Source organism: Scleropages formosus, chromosome 1 (genome assembly GCF_900964775.1).
Source record: "Scleropages formosus chromosome 1, fSclFor1.1, whole genome shotgun sequence".
NCBI classification, from domain to species: domain Eukaryota; kingdom Metazoa; phylum Chordata; class Actinopteri; order Osteoglossiformes; family Osteoglossidae; genus Scleropages; species Scleropages formosus.
In genome coordinates this window covers 18,523,022-18,544,989 of record NC_041806.1, presented here as the reverse complement: position 1 = coordinate 18,544,989, position 21,968 = coordinate 18,523,022, and the positions used below count along the sequence as shown (strand labels likewise).

The 21,968-nt window shown below is 39.5% G+C and overlaps 1 protein-coding gene across 6 annotated transcripts in view; it reads right to left on the bottom strand.

Annotated features, from left to right (window-relative positions):
• Window positions 1-21,968, bottom strand: part of LOC108922314 (neurexin-3b-like) — a 370,501-nt gene that overhangs the window by 93,702 nt on the left and 254,831 nt on the right. For all 6 annotated transcript variants that reach the window (XM_018732376.2, XM_018732379.2, XM_018732378.2 and 3 more), the window contains one exon: window positions 16,222-16,403. In XM_018732376.2, coding sequence (XP_018587892.1) covers window positions 16,222-16,403 — 182 coding nt within the window. The remainder of the gene's footprint in view (window positions 1-16,221; window positions 16,404-21,968) is intronic.

Here is a 21,968-nt window from a genome sequence, read left to right as displayed (position 1 = left end):
TTTTACTGTAGCAATTTAGGGTTTGCGTCTTGCTGAAAGGGTGGTACAGCTGGAAGTGGGATTGAAGCCTGTAAGTTTTGGGCCCGAAGACGGTAGCTCTAATCACTACACTACCAGCTGTCTTTGAGCTACAGAAAGATCATATAACATGTAAACTGCAATATATGTAAATATGCAGATGCAGTGAATGTTTTTTTTTTTTTACTGAGTACACAAAAATTCTAAAAGAAAAAACTTAAATTTGTTTGTCAAAAATTTTTTTGCACAATATGATTTAACTATTTCTTTTTAATTTTATTATTGTCATTGCTCTCAATGATCCTGTTTTGTTTTTGGAACAAATTTTTTTCAAGTTATTCCTGATTCTCTGAAGATGTAGCGATGAGGAACAATTAAGCTTCTCTTATGACTACTTCTACAAGTTGTCCTTTAGTATTGTGTAATTTCACATAGAACAGCAATAAACATAGTACATAAAACTTTAAAAAGGTAAAAATGTATACAATAAGATAAATAAAAAAAACACATATAGCTGGGCTGGTAAGTGGGAGAATAATAGAAAAGTGAATATTCTCAATCAGTAGAATCCAATGCAGGGTAATAAAATGACCCCCACTTGTGTTAAAATGCTGAAATCCAACCTGCAGACAAGTTAACATATGTAAGAGTTCTGAAAAGTCATCAGCTGATCCACTAATAGAAACATTTCAACAGGCAAATATTGTTACCACTACTTTCAGGATTGTCATCATTCAATTTTTCATTATAGGCATTTGTAAAAATAGTGTCAGATACAGTCATGATGATGTAACATTTTAACATTTCTTTACTCCATTAGCTCTGTTGACACAACATGTTTCTGCCAATAGTACCAGTACACTGGGAACACGGCTGCGACAAGTATACCAACAAACCAATATCATCAGCTGCTTGTCCCAGGCACGGTTGCGACAATCCAGAGCCTATCCCAGAGGCACAGGGAGCAAGGCTGATGGAGGGGGGATACACCCTGGACGGGATGCCAGTCCAATGCAAGGTACCCCAAACAGGGCTTAAACCGTGGCCCCACCACACAGCAGGCACCAGCCAAAGTTGCTGAGGCAAGGCACTGAGCCACCCCCCACACTCCACACAAATATACAGATCCCCCTTTACCTTCATATACAAACAACATTACAGGACAGTAAAAAGGACTTGTCTGTAACATTTACCCTCACAGAAAGAGGAGGCTGTCCTTTACCATGTTTTTGTGGATAGACTGAATAAACCTCCTGAGATCAATAGGCTATATCTATCAGCCTCCATGACCTTTATGGACACTTGTGTCATGAACTTTCCGCTACAACCTGCTCCAATGTACCACTTACAAATATTGCTGACATTCATTGTTCAGCTTCTAACTCTGTGACAATGAAACCAGCACAAGGTGGAGAAGTGATAGCTGGGACAGGGTGTCATATTACAATGCATTGTGATATGTACATGATACAGGATTACAAAAGTATTCAGACCCTTGTACAAGTCACACATTTTACTGGATAAGAAAATTATGCTTTTGTTATGCCTTTCCATGTAATATTTTTAATTCAGATATTTTAGTTTAACAGTGGGACAGCTGGTAGCATAGTGGTCAGCACTGCTGCTTTTGGATCCAAAGGTTGCAGGTTCAACCTCCACCTCCAGCTGTAGTATCCCTGAGCAAGGTACTTTCCTTACTAAAACTTCTGAGATAACATTTCCCAGCTATATAAATGGGTACATAATTGTAGGTAGACTAACTACTCAAAATAAATTGTATTTAAAGTGAACATGGCTTTTGCATTTTCAAATAAATAAATAAATACATAAATAAACTGAAATATGCTGTTTACATAAGTATTTAAACCTACTGCTCAATTAGTTGGGTGGCTAATACCAGTGTGGAATAATAGTGGTTCACAATGAAAGATGACTGATTTCCAGACAAAAATATCTGTATCTCTGAGATTCCTCAGTCAGAAAATTAAATCTGAAGCACAGATAACATGAAGACCAAAAAGCTTTCAAAGCATGTCAGAGATCAAGTTGTAACAAAACACAGATTAAGACAAGGGTACAATAAATCATTATCCCTGAACATCCCTGTGAGCACAATCTACTTCATCATAAAAAATGGAAGACACATGTTAGAACTCAGCTTCCTGTAGCTGGGCATATCCCATTCCAAACTCTGGTTATGACCTACAAGACCATCAACGTATTTACTCCACAATACCTACCAATAAGACCTGACCACCAGACTGCTATGCTGCGATGCCTCTTGGTGGCCCCATGAACAAGATGTGAAAAATGTAGCTGGTTCTGGTTCCACTGTGGTGGAACAATCTTTCTCTCTCACTCAAAATTCCTGAATCCATCTCAAAACACACCTGTTTGGATTCCCTTTTCTCCTGATCTCCTATTTAGTCCAGACACTTGCACTACATTATCTGATAAAAAAGTACTATAGTAATTCTAGAGTTTTTTAGACTGACTGCTAAATGGATGTAAATTTATTTTGTTATGGTTAGTGGGTGGAAGGCTCTGTTTGGGTTTGGACTCCATTAGAGAATGGAGAAAGCTGCATTAGTGGGTGGAAACTTGTCTTTGCAGGTTGAATGTTGGTGAAGTGGTGCAATATTGGATGGAGGATTGCAAAAGTTGGTGTATAGATGGGTTCCTTGGAAGAGGGTTGTATTATTGGGTGGAAGATTGTGTTAGTGATGTATCGTTGGGCTTTTCGGCAGAGTACTATATTACAGGATGAAGGACTTTGATAAGAGGGTATATGTCAAGGATCATAGACAATGGATTGTACTGACAGATGGAGGGCAGCAGTAATAAACTCCGAGGCATTGATCCACGAATCAAAGGCAGATTCCCAGGAGGCAAGTGAGATCCAAAGAGGGAGGCATGCTTGTTGCTCTCATCTGTAGATCTCAGTGACTTCCAGTGCTGCGCAGTGACTGTTTAATCCTCTTCCAAAGGGTCCAAAGGGATTAATTGTGGAGCCTCACAATTACAGAAATACAATGATATACAGTAAGTCACGCTGTGTGTTATCTCAGTGATAAACATCCAGCAATTACAGTGGCTGGTAATGATTATGAAATGAAAAGTACACCTTTGTACAATTATACTTGTAATGGGGTTAATATCAGATGTCAGTTTAAAACCACGACACTTAGATATAGTGGAAACAAAATACATAAATAATGGAGTGAAACTAAAGAGATGTTTTCTTACTATTCCTATAAGTCACCTAGACAAATGCATCAGTCATACAAAGAACAATTGTGCTTATAATAGTAATAATAAGTTGCTTTCCAAAATACAGTAAGTGTCCTTCACCACAACATGTTGAGATGCGTTAAATTATAATTGTAGTATGTTTCTACTTCTTGAGGTTTCATATGACCGGTTAATTGGACAAAGAAACAGACAGACAGACAAATTGACAAACAATGCATTGACAGTGCATTCGGAAAGCATTCAGACCCCTTCACTTTTTTTTCACATTTTGTAATGTTGCAGCCTTATGTTAACATCATTTAAATGAATTTTTCCCTCATCATGACAAAGGGAACACAGGATTTTAGACATTTTTACAAATGTATTAAAAATAAAAAAAATCAAAATATCACACTTACATACAAGTATTCAGATCCTTTGCTTTGACCTTTAAAATTTAGCTCAGGTGAGTCCCGTTTCAATTGATTATCTTTGGAGATGTTTTTGCACTTTGTTTGGAGTCCATTTGTGGTACCAGTATGCAACTGATTGGGCATGAGTTGGAAAGGTACACACACCTGTCTATATAAGGTTCCAAAGATGACAATGTGTATCAGGGCAAAAGCCAAGTTGTGAGCTCAAAGGAATTGCCTGCAGAACTAAGAGACAGGGTAGTGTCAAGGCAGAGATTTAGGGAAGGCTACAATAAATTTTTGCACCATTGAAGGTTTCTAAGAGTACAGTGGCCTCTAAAGTGGCCTCTTCCTAGAGCTGGCCACCCAATGAAACAGAACAAGTAGGGGAGAAAGGCCTAGGTAAGAGAGGTGACCAAGAACACAACGGTCACTCTGGCTGAGCTCCAGAGACCCTGTGTGAAGATGGCAGAAACTTCCAGAAGGACAACTATCACTGTAACACTCCATGGATCTTGGCATTATGACAGAATGGCTATATGGAAGACTCTCCTCATACAGAAAAACAAAAAGGCACCTAAAGGACTATGACTGTGACAAAGAACATTCCCTGGTCTGATGAAACCAAGGTTGAACTGTTTGGTCTCAATTCTAAGTGACATGTCTGGAGGAAATCATGAACCGCTTATCACTTGCACAATACCATCCCAGTGGTGAAGCATGGTGGTGGTAATTTCATGCTATAGGGTTGTTCTTCAGTGGCAGGGACTGGGAGACTGGTCAGGGTCAAAGTGGAATGGCACAAAGTACAAGGTTTTCCTTAATGAAAACCTGGTCCAGAACACTCAGGACCTCAGACTCACCTTCCAACAAGACAATGATCCTAAGCACAAAGCAATGACAACATAGCAATGGCTAAAGGAAAACTCTATGAATGCCCAGACTTGAACCCAATGAAACTGGAGAAAGCAGAAAAGAGCTGTCCACCCAAGGTTCCCATCCAACCTGACAGAGCTTGAGAAGAGGTGTGTAGAAGAACGGCAGGAAAACCCCCAAATCCAAGTGTGCAAAGGCTGTAATCGCTGCCAAAGATGCTTTCTTTGGATAAGTACTGTCTAAATACTGATGTCAAAGTGATATTTCTATTTTTTTATATAAATACTTTTTCAAAAATTCTAAAGTCCATGGTTTCTCATTATGGTGCACTGAGTGTAGAACAATTAATTTAAATGATTTTAGCATATGGCTGCAACATAATGTGAAAAAAATGAAGGGGTCTGAACACTTTGTAAATGCACTGTACTGGGCTATTCCACACCTGCTGTTCAAACTGCTGAAATAATCACATTATAAAGCAGCATTTGTTAGTATGATGAACCTATGTATGATGTTATAACTGGAAAGGAAAGTCAGAAAGTCTGTTGTCTGATTTGACATCACGCAAAGACTCATTATATGTCCAATCATAAAACTTATTTCATTCTCAAAGCCTCCCTGCATTCACTTGTCTGGAATATGATTTCAATTATCTGCAAGTTGTACTTTCATTCTAAATTAAAGCGGAGACCCCCAGGCAGGTAATGGAATCTGCAGAGCTTGCTACACAAAGGCCCTAACTGATTGCTGCTTAAAAAACGCCAGTGAAATGCTATAGTTCAGCATTCAGAAGTATTCATTGTGCCTCAGCTGCACACACTATTGGATGGATAAGGATCAATGTGATGCCTAAGTCCTTCCCCCACAAGCAAAATAAATAATTGTTATTCAACCCCAAATTAAATAAAAAAAAAGAAATAAATGAAGCTTGTTGCAGTTTTACATTTTTCTGAGGTGCCTTTCATAAAATCCTCTTGTGATATATCTCCATAGTTATTTTTTCAGTTTACACACACACACACACACACACACACACACACACACACACACACACACACACACACACACAAAACAGAAACACATTTTTTCACCTTGTATGGTTCAATAACACAAATATTACCATGAATACCATGCAAATATCATAGCTCCCACCCTCTCCCAGCACGGTGTAGTATGTTAAAACAATTTACATAATCAAGTTGATTTTAGAAAAGAAATTGTAAAAATTGGATTACTTTTTCATTTATATATTCCCTAGCTGGTTAAGACCTGCCATATGTGTGGGTAGTTTTCCAGCTGATTATTGGGGGCAGAGAAACATACTTTTATTTTAACACACACACACACACACACACACACACACACACACACACACACCATCTGATACCACTTGTCCCATAGGGGTCACGGGGAGCCAGAGCCTAACCTGGCAACACAGGGCGTAAGGCTGGAGGGGACACACCCAGGATGGGATGCTAGTCTGTCACAAGGCACCCCAAGCAGGACTCAAACCCCAGACCCACCGGAGAGCAGGACCTGGTCCAACCCACTGTGCCACTGCATCCCCGTAAGTTCCTTCATTATTAAATGAAAAAAGAGGGCATTACTGTTCACACTTGCAACTTCAACAAAAATAAATTAAGTCCATCTTGAATGAATATTAATTATCCATTCAGTTTCAAAGAATGCCTGTCCTGAGCAGGGTCCCAGTAGACTGCAGCCTATCCCTGAAGGGCTGAAGTGAGTCCATTACAGGGTAGTCTCACATGCCACATGCACACACTCACTCACCCATCTACACACTACAGGCAATTTAGTGTCAGCAATTCACCTGAACTGCATGTCTTTGGACTATGGGAGGAAACAGGAGCACCTGGAGGAACTCAGCTGGACAAGGGGAGAACATTTCAACTACATACAGACTAAGTGGGGATAAACATTAAATGTGATTTATTTATCTACATTTTCAGTGTTACATAACAGTTACAGACCTGTTACATCCCTGTTTTTTTTTCTTCCATCTTGATTTTCTTAAAGAAAAATATTCAATGAAATAATTCTCTTTGTAAGGCTTAATTTTTTTTTTTTTTAAAAAAGTAAGGAAACTAATAACTTGCATTGACAATAAACAATCACAGTTTGCATTGGCTATTTGGTAACAGTATTACGGGACATCTTTTGTTGTGTAGGTCATGTGTGCTTGTCCACTGGCACAGGAAGGAACCAACTTGAGCCCGACATGAACCAAACCATTCAGTATATACTGTATGTGTCCCACACACATTCCCACGAGACTCATATACCTTCCACCACTCCATGGTTGGCGAACCACTTGTATTTAAGAAATATTAACACACTTATAGTAATCGTTGCCTCAGTTCAAGCAGGCATTCTCACTACAAATAATTATTGTCTCTGTCTGTTACATCCTGTCTCCTTTCTTTTTCCTTTCTATTTGATCCCCTTTGGTCCTTTGCCAGCTGCAGTCCTCTCCAGGTTGAATCCAGGAAGACAAATGATTTCTATCCTACCCTGGTGGCTCAAAGGGAGCAATCTTTAACTCAAGCTAAAAATAAGGTCCGTTGAGATTCAACACTGTGACTCATGGTAGAGGCATCAACCCCCAGCAGCAGGTCAACCCAGAACTAGAAAAAGATCCAGCAGAACCTGAAATGACACACACCACATGTGACCATGCTTCCTAAAATGCCTCATTAAGAAGTTCCTCTTATTTTTGTTATTAACCATCCCGTCCTTCTGTCTTTTTCCAAACTGGTAACTGTGGCACTTTTCCCTAAAGTGCTCTAGAGCGAATGCAGGTGATGGTGACAGTTTTCAGTTTTCAGTCTGGTACAGGTCTGCAGTTGAACCAAAAAATATACATAAATTTATGCAAGTAAAACAGAAAAACACTGGCACTTGGTCAGCTTCATCTCCACAAGAATGTTTTCTCTTTTGCCATGATTCATAAGCACTATTCAGGCACTATTCAGAATGTTCGTTCACTTCTATCTCCCGAAAATACATAACCGTACTTGTTCCAGAAAATCCTCGAAATGTCACACTAAACAATGCAAAAATTAATTTCAAGCTGCAGAGCCCTAAACAAGTCAGGGTTATTGTGGCACCTTTTCTTTAAGCTCCCCCAGACTGAAACCAGCTGGTGTGTGACGCTACTGGCCTCTTGATGCTTCAGCCAAACAGTGGTGATTGCCGCATGGAAATGAACGGGCGCTGAGCCGTGGTGAGGCAGCCTGATTAGGAGGGATGGACGCTATCGATTTCCTCTACTGCTGCATCTTCATAAATGCATAGGCTAAGACTTTGTTTTCTTTCCCCTTTGTGATTTTCATCAGGCTAGTGGCATGAAAACAGGTACAATCTTCTCCTGCTGTTTACCCTGAGAGAAATTACTCAGTGATTGTTGAACGTTTCTTTATTTTACCATAGATGTAATTATCACCCAGACTAAACAGTGTAAAGCCTTTCTGTACAACGGTATGCTATTTCTTTTTACTACATTAACAGTTTTGGAGAAGTAAATTTTGTCTCTGTTTGATGTGTCTGTATGATAGCCAATGAAACATGAAAGCACAATTCATAATGTGTGAAGACAACATGGTTAGCACGATGTATGTCATTTAATGGAGTGCTCAAAGGAAAAGCCTAATATCAAAATATTATAAACATCATTACAAAATGTATATATATATATAGGCATAACAAATAAAATAAAATAATAAAAAAAAAATCTTGACCTACAGCTTTATGAGGCAACCGGTAGTGTAATGGTTAGTACTACTGCCTTTGGACCCAAAGCTTGCAGATCTGATTCCCACTTCTAGCTGTAGAACCCTTGAGCAAGGTACTTACCCTATGCTACTCCAATAAAATTACCTAGCTGTATAAAAGGGAAAGTGATTTTAAGTAACTACACTTACTCATTTAGCTGACACCTTTCTCCAAAACGAATTACAATGTTAATCTACTTACAAGATGCACACACACACACACGGAGCCCTTCTGTCATTTTGCATTGTGTTTTGAATGTACTTAAATCTTTTTTTTTTTTTTTAATTTATTTGACTTGCATTTTTTCAGGAACATACATTCATATATTCAAATTTATTTACTTCTTCAAATAATAAAATACTACACACACACAATATATATATTTTGTGTATGTGTGTGTAGTTCTTATTAGAAAATATGAAATACCAGGAACGAGTGATTTGTGGAGCAACATACACTGTCTCTCCCTCTACACTGCAGATCCCCACCCCCAGACCAAGTATGTATCTGAAGTAGACTGGTGGTTCTAAACTGCAAGGAAAAAAAAAAAAAAAAACTGGTATTTCAAAAAATGACAAAAAGTTAATTTAAAAACAAGTTATAGCCTGCTTTCCTTATTAAGGCACTTTACCTTCTTTTATTTCTCAGAAATTCCCTGTTCATATGAGATATTTAATTAACCACCACTGCACCAGTGAACAATTATCTTTCTGTCTCGAAAAACAGAACAATCATTATGCATTCTGACAAGTTATTGTTTTACCATCTGATCACTCAGTTGGGTTGATGAATATTAAAATAGTTAATACTCACAGGAGAACAGGAAGTTTATGTGTTTCGGGATTATTACGTAGTGATAAAAACTGGTTTTGCGTACAATTTGTGGTCACTCACCAGATGTCTGAATGGCCCACCGATGGTTGGAAATAAGTACTCTATGTTCTTTCTTGCTGGGGTTCGAGTCCCGCTTGGGGTACCTTGCAACAGACTGGCATCCTGTCCTGGTTGTGTCCCCTCCCCCTCTAGCCTTACACCCTGTGTTGCCAGATTAGGCTCTGGCTCCCCGCGACCCCGAATGGGACAAGTGGTTTCAGATGGGGGGGGTGTTCTTTCTTGTGTAAATGTATTCAGACACCAGTGGTAAACATTGCTCTATTATATTTCTTGGGTAAATAGAAAAGTCTCATAGGGGAACAGTTGGAAGGAGCAAGTTCTTGAATGAAAAAAGCCAATTAAACATATACTGACAACATATAAAAGGAGCTAACAACAAAAATTATATCTCTTACGCCTAAAATTGTACTTTTTGGGCAGATAGGAAATGTTATTTTACTCTATGTGCAGGAACGTGCTGTAAGAAAGTTATGAATTCACAAACTCGAAACAGCTCCATTTGCAAGCCTTGATGCTACATTAATGTACAGTATGAGTACAGTGACATTAATTTATATTTGAAACATTGCAACATGTGGTGCTATGTTAAAGTTTAATTTAGTAAAATTGTTACTACTTCGCTTTAGTATTTAAATTCACTGCAGCAGATTTGTGTAGTAAATTTGATTTGACAAATGGTCCTTTGAATTCCAAAGTGAGTAGGAAAGAATTTTGAAAGACAGCCTTGCTTTAATGTACATGCAGGGACACATCATCAAATTAATTATAGCATTCAATTATCTATTTTGCAATATCTTTATGTTAAATATTTAAAGACTGATATTATGGAGAAAACAAATTATGCTGTACAATATACATCTTTGAGGTCCCTACTCAGTATATGTAAACCCTGCCAAAACGAACACTGTCTATATGGAATCATGTAACAGACTGAAAGTGTGTAACTGAGGCAGGGTAAGAGAGAGGTCTGCATTCAGAGGCTCTCATCCTTGAGAAGTCATTATAATTTTCAAGATGACCCGCCTGTTGTTCCGTACAAAGCTGTGTTGGCCTCAGGATCCACAGTGATTTGTGCCAATGCATACAGTAACAACATAAACCATTCCTTTTACTATGCTCTGGGCAGCCAGATGGATCACAGTTTAATATTTATGTGATTGGACAACAGAACATCTATCTATAGTAAAACAATTAAAGCTTGTTTTGTGATAACAGGGCATATTAATCACTGAACACAGCCAAACAAAAAGGTAAAATAAATAAATAAATAAATAAATTTGTGAAGTGGCTGTGTTTCCGGCAGTGACCACAATGGAACACAAAATTGTTATGCAAAATGTTGCTATGAAAGTCATACAATGAATACAATCCCTCTGAAATCCTAACTTTCACGCAGAAAGCTGTATAAAATTGCAATGAACTGTTTGCAGCTACCCTCCCATCGACCTCAGATGCAGACGACTATAATAATTTCTCCATTCATTAAGGTAGCACCTTCACTAATTATTTTCTTCATACTGTGATGCAGTCAGAATGAAGGCATCTGGAGCTAATGACTAGAAAGCATTTTCCCAAACAAAATGCATATTTCAGTGAATACTTTGATGCCAGGGGATAAGATGCCTTTGGATTGCATTAAAAAAACTATTAAAATACGTCTATAAATGCTCCTCTTCTGAAAGTCGTTTTTTTCTCCCTCTGTTTTTCTTTTGCTGAAAACCACAAAGAGCTGGGTAAACCGTCTTTCCCTTTGCAAACTACAAGCAAGAAACTTGCCGATTCCTTGTCTGCAATGGGGTTTGGTTCCTCTCTCATCGAGCAGATGGCAAATCAAGAGTACAGAGTTTCGTCTTGTGGACCCCAGAGATATGAGCGCTCTTTAAGTGAAGAATCACCCTGCAAGCAACTTTTGGAAGAGCAGCATTTTTTTTAAGTCGCCATCCACTCACCCTAGTCCATTTCTTAAAGTGTGTCCTATGAGGAAAAAGGTATTTATTGTAACAGAGAAAAGCTTTGTCTCTTCAATCAGAAGTTTTATGGAAAACTCCTCCTTCTACCTTCATATTAATTCTATACAGGGTCGATATTTTGTCTTGGATTAACTGTATTAATATTTCAAGAGCTACGAATGCTCATTACTTTTGTTCTACCTGGGAACTGATGCAGCACTGATAAGGTAAAAAAAAAAAAAAAGGCACTACCAGCTTTACTGGAGATATTTCTTATTCATTCATTGCTTTTTTAAAGCTGCTTACCTAACGCACCACTTGAACAAGTTTAGCGATCAGTATGTTTACTGCAACACTTCAGATTAAGTAACTGCCACTGATAAATGTGTTGCATTAATACGCCAAGAAATTTTGAATTTAGTTGGGGGGGGGGGGGAGGTTTGTTTGCCCCCCCTTGTACTAAAGATGATTCCATCACAATGGTGGGTGGGCCAGAAAGTTCAGTGGGAACTGAAAGGACAGAGGATAATGGACGATCATACAGTACATACTTCCTGAGCTTGGTCAGTCAGCTGCCATTGAGATACTGTCCCTGGGATACAATTTACACAGCAGCTTCATAGGTTCTTCAGTTGTTGTATTTTATGTATATCTTGTATAATAGTGGAACATCTATGGCAACACTAATACTGTAAAAAGAAAATACTGTAATGACCCGCATGACTGTGTTTGAGCGGGAAATGTGTTTACTGCTGAAGAAGGGTGAACAGGTCAAGTGGGGTCTCCCTGCGCCCAGGGAAAATGCAGCAGAAGAAGGCAGCGAACCACCACCGAGCGCAGGTGCTGAGGAGAGTTGCCCCACGGAGATCGTCACTTTTCCGAGAATTTGGATGATGCGGAGCAGCGTGCATCGTTTGTGGACACGCAGGCCTTCGTGGCCGAGGTGAGCGGACCCGCCAATGCCAATTCGACCCATGTTTGAAGATTTCACCGCTTTCACGAAAGCGCCCAGCCTGTCTGAAGCCCCAGTGAGCTTTCTGAAAAGAAAACGGAGGCACGGCAGAGCAAACGCCGCAAAAGCAGGTGAGCTGTGCAACAGGCAGCTGGTCTCACAAGCGTTGCGTCAGACTCAGCGTGTGGAGAGGCGGCAAAGGCATAAGCGGTGAGCAGGGCGCCCTGCTGGGGTCCTCTACTGAAAGGAAACCGTGCGGCAAGACAACCAGGGATGCAGGGATGTTCGCCCCCGACACCGGTGCTGGGACAGCGGAGGGCGGCTGTGGAGAGTCGACTCCACAGTTCTACGAAAGCCGGTCAGCTGCAGGGAGCGCAAGATGGTCAGCAAAAACCACGTGGGCGCCACTAGGCCTGATACGTGCCACATGCGTGTGAAGGAGCTGCGCTGAGACTGAGGCTGGGCGCGGGTGCACTTCTCTTTTTGTATTGCTGTCTTGGTCCCTAGAAGTAGAGGCAATGCCTGGGAAGGAATAACCTGCTGATGGAGACTTCAGTAAATGCAGTGAACAGATGGCACCTGAGACTAAGGCCACGACACTGAGGACACAGTGAGACTACACCAGGCGCTCATTAAAAACCAAGGTCAGCTGGACCCCACCATTAGTTTCTTTCAGCTGAGATGCCTTTTCTGTGACAATAACAATGAAACGTGACCATTTCCAAAAAGGGATTGAGATCAAAAGAATGACAAATCCAAGCTGATGTGTGCTGGGGAGATGTATGTAACTTGAAGTATATGCTAAAGTCATGAAATGGTATAAATCTGTAGACATATAAAATTGAATAAGAATGAGCACAAAATAAGTATCCTGAAAATTGTTAAATTAAGGCCAAAATTAAACTGAAAAATGTGGACTGCACAGATTTCAAACAAGGAGCCTAATGTTTCTTCTTTTTTTCTTCTTTTTTAAAATACTGCTTTGCTTTGCAGCGGGTGCCTGGAAAAGTGGTTTGTCAAGGTCAAGTGTAATGTAGCTGAAATGAGCACTGTTATGGAACTGTTGCATCCCTTAATTTCTAATGAAAAGTATGTCAGTCCAGCCCTACAAAAAATACATGTCTTGTGATATGGAAAGTGACAAAGGCACTGTCTCAATGTGTTTGTATGAGATGCAGATATTGTGATGCATCTATTACCTTTTACTTGAGCTACTGATAACAAATACAGATGGACGGAGATAGTGGGAGAGCAATCGATACGAGGGCAGGATGATGTACCACTACTGTGACTCCCGGGAAACCAAATTCGAAAGGCTTAGAAAAAATCAAGCACAAACTTGAGCTTCTCCCTGGGATCCTTTTGAACGCATCCCATTTCGGAAATTAATTATTGATAAGAACAGACGTTGGAGACCAAGGGCTCACAAACGTGAGAGAAGAAGAGGGGGAGGTTTCCTAACAGCAAAAGGCACTGGAATTCTAAGGAATTTTTTTTTTGTGTGTGTGTCTGTGTGTGTGTATAGAAATGTTGAAGCACATTTGAACTTTGTTGACATATCTCAAACAGATCCCAGCTTGGGGAGCAGAGGGGAGTGGGGAGGCACACAGGGAGGTACAAAGATGGATGGCATGTGTAGGATAGTTCACACTAAGGCTATTTTCTATCTTTTTTGCAGTGACTTCTCCCCAATTGCATAAGTGGATGATAAACACTTGTTTATGCTTAATAATAACAAATTAACAGAAAAATGAGTATGTGACAAATTAACTGAACTCAAAAATCATTTGTTTGGATCCAAATCTCTCCTTCTGTTGATGTAATGCACTCATTGTATCTTTCTGTGTGACATATTGGATGTAGCTTTGGAGAAAATGTAAATTGAAATGAAAATGTAAGTGATACCTTTTAAAATATGTTGAAGCTGCACAAAATATACTTGTACAATGACAGTTAAGGTATACATGATATGCAGCAGAAATTTTGATATTGTATGTATAACAATATCGTTCATATCCCAACTAAAAGCAATAAACCTTACTCTAAACATATTTACATGTACTGCATAATTTTTGAACATTTTTTCAAGATCATATCTGCATGGCATATTTACAGGCTTTCACAAGGAATGCTAGAATCTGTTTATTAATTTAATATTTACAAATGTAAAATGAGACCTAGAGAAATACATTGTTTGCACTCAGCACCGACGAAATTCATTATATATTTGCAAGTTTCGCGCAGATGACAATACATTTTTTCTGTACACTATGAGCCACATGATAAAAACACATAAATTGTGAGTGCATGGTCATCACACACAATTTAGAACAGGTACATAAGGTAAATTATATGTTAATAAAAAGTATAAATCAGAATTAATTTTCATTTAACATTTAACTTGTGAACAATTCATAAAATTCGATCCAAACAGAAACAAAATCTTATTCTCCTGTGTGTGTGTAACTCACCTATAGGGGATTGACAATAAAACTGACTTTGAAACAGTAAATTTATCATAATAAATCCTTTGTTTTTCCTCAGATGTTCAGGGCCCACCATGCTGAACAAATTAAGCAATTCCTATTTGATTTAATAATGACAGTTAAAGGTCTCCATCTCAAGTTGTAACTGGAAATTTGCAACTGCAAATTTCTGGGTTCCAAGGAAACAAGGTAGAACAGTGATTCCAAGCTGGATGCACTCATCCCTCAGGGGCATGTGACATCACTCTAATTTATATTTTGTCAATGAATTCACAAAACAACTAGGAATTCACAGAAATGTCAAATACTGTTTTGTTCTCAATCAACAGAATTTTGATTATAAATAAAAACAGAAATAGAGGAAAGCAGTAAGATGATGCAGACAAGGCAAGTATGTTTTGTATGGCTTTACTTGTACATTTCTACTAATATGCACTTTAACAATGTTATTAATAATTTGATCCTAAATTATTATATATGCATATATATTGTAATGACCCACGTTACCGAAAGTTTGGGAGGGAAATGGGTCTATTGTAAATAGTCGGATTCTGGGTAAGATGTAAAGAAAATCTTCATCCTCTGAGGGAGCTTACGGGGGTGACTGTCTTTGCCAATGAGAGAGAAAGCCTGGGGATGCTAAGCAGGCTGGGAAGGCTGGCTTGAGGTACAGGTCCTTGAGGAAATGGGGTCCTCGGACCAAGAGCATTATTTCCCTGTGTGTTGGTGTTCAGAATAAAAGCTGCCTCTGTGTCCTTCTTCACCCCATTCAAACCCAGAGTACTGAATGCCACTATAGATATGCATATCTATATACACACACACACACACACACACACACACACACACACACACACACACACACACACACACACACATTTTCGGAACCGCTTGTCCCATACGGGGTCACGGGGAACCGGAGCCTACCCGGCAACATAGGGCGTAAGGCCGGAGGGGGAGGGGACACACCCAGGACGGGACGCCAGCCTGTCGCAAGGCACCCCAAGCGGGACTCGAACCCCAGACCCACCGGAAAGCAGGACTGTAGTCCAACCCACTGCGCCACCGCACCCCCTACTATATATATATTATATACATATACATACACAATACATACATATATATGTATACGTGTATATACATAGGAAGTATACATATATATATATATATATATATATATATATATATATATATAGTGAGGGGTGCGGTGGCGCAGTGGGTTGGACCACAGTCCTGCTCTCTGGTGGGTCTGGGGTTCGAGTCCCGCTTGGGGTGCCTTGCGATGGACTGGCGTCCTGTCCTGGGTGTGTCCCCTCCCCCTCCGGCCTTACGCCCTGTGTTGCCGGGTAGGCTCCGGTTCCCCGTGACCCCGTATGGGACGAGCGGTTCTGAAAATGTGTGTGTGTGTGTGTGTATATATATATATATATATATAAAAATTTAGGATCATACTGATTTGGTGGGGTTCCTTGAACCATACTGAAAGGTCTGCAGGGGTACATTAGAAAAAAAGACTGGGAACCTCTGGTCTAGAGGCCTACAGCCCACCACTGTAAGTATGGCACACACTGTCAAGTGAAGAACGATTTGGAAGAGGCAGTGATACTCACAATGTGAAGCATGATGTAATCTCCCAACCCAGGGGCACTGTCAATGCGGACCAGGATGCCATCCTTCAGGGTGGTGCTAAAACCCACCGTGAGCCGGTCGGTGCGCGTGCTGGGACGTTCGTTATTGGGCCATGTATACGTGATGAGCCCACCGCCTTTGCCAAAGATGAAGGTGGTCCCCGCTGAGGAACAACAGAGAGAAACTCTGTGATCACATGCATTTAGCCACCCCATGTGTCTGTACATTTTCAATTGTGTGTATGGCTATGAAAGTGGCACATGGCCATAAATTATTTTCACCCTTTTTTTATTTTTTTTTCAGTTTTAAATTCATGATCAAAAACTGCAGCAGAATTTGAGGGCCCATTGAACTTTTGTTCAATTTGCATGGTTGATCCGGTGAATTGCAAACATCATTTCTGTAGCTTTGCTAGTTAAGCTAAAGACATCATTGAAGTCAGTTTCAAAAAGTACAAAGATATGACTTCATCCAGTGAACATTTTTGCATGTAACTGACCACCAGTACTCAAATCTGCTATGTAAAACAAAAGCTGTGCTGATGGAGCAGGAGAGACCAAGTCTTAGTCATGACATTGAGTATCAGAAACAAAGAAGCTGTATGCATGGACAGCTGGTGGTGTAGTAGTTAATGACACTGCCTTTAAGTCCAACAATCACAGGTTTAATCCCTATCTGTGGCTGTAGTACCCTTGAGCAAGATACTTACCTTTGAATGCTCCGGTAAAATTATACAGCTATGTAAATGGTTAAATAATTAGTTTATTCTTATAGTTAAGTAGCTTAACATCATTAGTCACTTTGGAGAAAACTGTCAGCTAGATCAATAAATGTTTGAGTTGAACCACAAGGAACTGTACGGCTGTGGCAAAACACTGAGTATGAAGATCAGGCCACTGCTCATCATCAGACCAGCTACTTGACCATTATGACACACTGCAGCTTCATTTGAGCATGAAATAAGAATAACAGTATATGAAACAACTGTTTTCAAATTTTAGTGTTGGAAAGAAGCTCCTCTTTATAGACACAAAAGAATGAGAACCAAATAATGGGGCATGATGCATGGTTGTCCGTACTATATACTGTATATAACAAAGGTCGCCACAGTGCTTTCTGCAAATTATTCTGTAATCCTTGAAAGTTTAGGAGTAAATATACAAAGACTGGTGGCAATGAAAGGTTAAAGGATGAAATTTTCCCTGTCAAGCTTTTTTTATGCAAGACTTCATTACACATGAAATCATATCAATTCACCGGGGTATGTAGCACAATTTGAAAATGTTCCCTAATCATTAAAACAGGAAGCATTTCACTGAGAGTGAATTGAGCTTTTTTTGTATAAAATAAATTTAGCCTTAAATATGTGAAAAGGTTTGGAGTGACAAGTGAACAAAACCCTTGTTACGTTGCTCTTGATTCATAATTTCTGTGAAAGAAAATAAAAGATTGAAAGGAAATGCATGAGAAGATAGAAAAGAGAGAAAAACGAGTTCCACGGAGCTGTGCTCCAGCTCAATGCACTCAGCCTGGCCATTGTTCCTGTGATTAATTAATGGGCAAAACGTTGACCTTTCTTAGGGCACTTTTAACCTTGAGAAGCATTCACATGAAGACATTGACAAAAAGCTTCCGCAGAAAACAGAGAAAGTGCCATATTAGAATATTAAGGGGTTCTTTCAAAAGACTTGTTTCAAGAGAAATTCATTTAAATGCTGGTCATGGCTGAAAGGTTCCATTAGATTGAAAAAAGAAAATACTTTTCATAAATTGCAACATGTGTTCTAGAGGTCTTTGGTCATGGTCCCTGCTGCAGTGCTGGGCCATGCTGTTACTTATTACTTATTATTATCCTTTTCTCTTGTACTGCATGATATTCTTTCAATGGGGTTAAAATGGGTTAACAGAGAGGCAATTGCATGTATGATTTAATAATACTCCTCAGCCTTTTAAATTCCTGAAAAAGTTAGCATGAGCAACACAAATATCAAGTGCACAACATTATCAGACACTCCTGCAGTATTATTTTTACAATAAATAGCTATACTGCAGGAGTACACACACTCTGATATAAGAAAAGAAAACCCCAAAACACTAGTAGTATACACTGTATCTAGACCAATTATAACAACACTTCTACTATTAATCAATACATTTCTGTAATCAAACAAGAAAGCATTAAATAAGTAATTATCTAATGTTATTGATCGCAATAGTTCAAACCTACATTTCTTAGGGGACTTGAAAGATTTTAATGTGACCAGTTCTCAGCAAACTAACAGCTGAGCTTTTTGGAGCACAAGCCCAAAAACTTGTTAACATTAGAAAGGATGGAGGAAAACAAATGAACTCATCAGCACAACAGGGGGCAAAACCATATTGGAGGTACTCTAGATGCATTTGTTCTGTTCATTACTATGTGGGAAGGAGGCAGATACTTCAGGCAACCATCATATTCCAACATTCTCATTCATTCTCTTGGAAATGAAAGCCGTTCTAATGATAAGCGCAGGAGACAGAGTAAAAATAATATTCATCAGTTTGTCAGTTGTTTAAAAAAACAGGTGTGGCTAGTGTTCTGGGTAGCAGCACCTGGACTCTTTGTCTTCAAGTACAAGTGCAGCTAAGTCTGTGCAGAGCTCACATGTTCTCTCCATGTCCATGTGGGTTTCCTCCCACACTCCAAACAAATGCAGATCAGGTCAATTGGTAATGATAAATTGCCCATAATGTGTGTTTGTGTGTGTGTGTGTGTGCGTGTGTGCGTGCGTGTGTGTGTGTGTGTGTGTGTGTGTGTGTGGCTACCCTGCGATGGACGGACTTGTGTCCCATCCAGAGTGTAGTCCCCAGTCACCCTTTATAATGTTGCATAAAGTTTCAAATAATCTGTGTTCCCCTTCAGTTATCTCTTGCTTAGCTGGACATTAGACTTAACAGTTTCTTTGAAAATGGACAGTCTGAATATTTAGTGGTCATGTTTTCAATGTAAAATGTCCATGGTGGTTAAGAGACTGTACAGAACTTGCAAAGGGATATCATTTGTTCAAATGTACTTTTTTACACTATTTTTAATCATCTACAACTGTGTGCCTGGAATGTTACGTATTGCTCCATTAGCATTTATTAGAGTAAACAAAACCAAAGTGTTGAGGCCTAATGCACAGATAAGAGACACCCCATGACACAACAGGCAGTCAGTGTTTGGCCACGGTTTCCATTTATCCCCTGCCAAGTATGCGGTGTGAGTTACCAAGTGAAACATTTCAGTGGTGTGGCAGCAGGATAAGGACCTTCGAGACGACTATGGTAAACTAGGTACTGATGGACTAACTTTTCTATCAGTGAACCCTTCAATGCCCCCTGTTTTGATTGTAAAAGCAGCTTCATGCCCTCATTGAGGGAGCAACGATTTGAGGAAGCAGCGGTGGTGTCGGAAGTTGAGTGTGTGGGAGTTGATCTGTTGAGCTCCTGAATTCCAGATTCCTAAGCAAGATTTCACCAAGGAAAAAACCAAGAGCCTGAGGCTAAAAAAAATGGCTGCAATCCCAGGAGATCTGAGAAAGGATATGAGATTAGCAACCGCACTTGTTAAAAAAGGGAGGTAACCAATGAGTGCAGTATGATATTACTACTGGAATTATTGAAAATTATTGTCTTTATCACCTACATTAACATAATAAAATTTGCATTGTTTACATTTAAAAACTATTTTGAAAAGTACATACTTAAGAAATACTTAGGGTGCATATTTTAAGTTAAGCTCTATTCTCGAGGATTCAACAGCAAATCTCCTTGAAATAATTGAAATTCTAACCATAAGCTGTGGTGTTTATGAATAACATGGCCATAAATATCAAGCATCACAATCTGAGACATAAAATCAATCACATACACTGTTTAACTTTTGTATGGCTCCAATACTGCTTTCAAAAAAATGATTATCGTGCATGCAATACATGGTGGGCAGGTAAGGTTTCATGATATGGACATTAGAACCTCCCTTTGAGCGCTTGTCAACATGAGACAATGTAAGTAAGACCATTCACACAGAATCCTTGTGCCACATAGTCTTTATTTTTAACCACATGCTTTTCAGCATGTTTTGCACACTTCAAAACTGATCCTCACCTCTTCTATTAACTATGGTACTGTTGTTAGGAAAGGAAAGGCCCATCCCTTTTTAAACTGTGCTCACGAACACAAAAAAAAATTAAGAAAATAAGCTCTACCACATGTTTTATCCCCAGGCACAGCTCAGAAAAGTGGGACGAGAGATGGGAATTTCAAAGGGTCCCCGAAAGTCATTGATTTCAAAAGCACTGTGTGGCAAATTCATTCAAAAGCAGTTTACTGTCCATACCATGAGCCTTCTCATAACTGGCACCTCAAGCCAAGAGACTATTTAGTGGATGAAAGTGGAACTCCAGATTTTTCATGAGATCAAAATTTTTTAAAAGTAATCATTTTTCTAATGGGTCCAGTTAAATGTTGACATGGATGGACTTACATTACATAACAGCTTCTGAAGTAATAAGTAGGATATGGAGAAAATATGTACAAACCAAGCTTTTCTTGACTATATGAGATACACACAAATAAATAGTAAATAAAATATTACACTATACTTGTATTCGTGTGAGGTGAACAGTCAGTCTTTAATGTCATAGGTCTGAAATAATGTTGTTTACCCAAATACATATTAGAGTATATGGGGCCAGGGCCTGCTCTGTGGTGGGTCTGGGGTTTGAATCCTGCTTGGGGTGCCTTGAGGTGGACTGGCGTCCCATTCGGGGTGTGTCCACTCCTCCTTCAGCCTTGTACCCTGTGTTGCTGGGTTAGACTCTGGCTCAGGACAAGTGTTTGTAGACATTGTGTCTGTGAGTATATAGAATATAGAAGTGTAGAAACAACAGTAAAAAATATAAAGTATTAGAATTAAGCCTAAGCCATAGATAGATCCTTCATTTGCAGTTATTTCTTTAGCTGAGGCTTTTTTCCAATGCAACTTACACTGTTAAGATTCCTACACTAATTTACCCATTTTAACAGCTCGGTAGTTTTACTGCAGCAGTTTAAGGTAAGTACTTTTCTGAAGGGTACTACAGCTGGGATTCAAACCTCCATTCTTTGGCTGTAAAGGCAGCAGCTCTAGCCACTACATGAGCAGCTGCCCCTGGTTCAGGAAACCTTTTTGTGGTAGGCATGTAAAATCTGACTCATACCATGGCACATTACTGTTTTTGAGGTTACACATTGCAAGATGTATATGTATGTGTATGTGTATCATATAAAATCTATTCAAGTGTTACTCACATCCCCCATATCAGTACTCTCTGAGAGTGCTCGGAAAATAGACTTATATACCAGATGCAGTAATTGCCGGAGGCTCTTCCACTGGTGTTTGAATGTGTGCCACTAACTTCTATTCTCAGGTCCCCTTCTGGGACCAGCAAACTGCGGTACTTTGGTCTCCTCTGGAAAAAGAAGTGTGCGTCTTTATGACAACGGGATAGAACATGGATGCCATTGCCAGCTTTCATGAATCAGACACATATGGCAGCAGGGTGCAAGACGACAGATCATTAAGTTCTTTCTTTTCCCAACTACCAATCTCTCCTTGGGAGCCTTGTCTGTCTGAATCATTTTTCTCCCAGTGAGACTGATGAATTCTAGGGACCACAGTGGTCATGTGTATTTGTATGTGTGTCTACGTTCTGGGTGTAGGGTG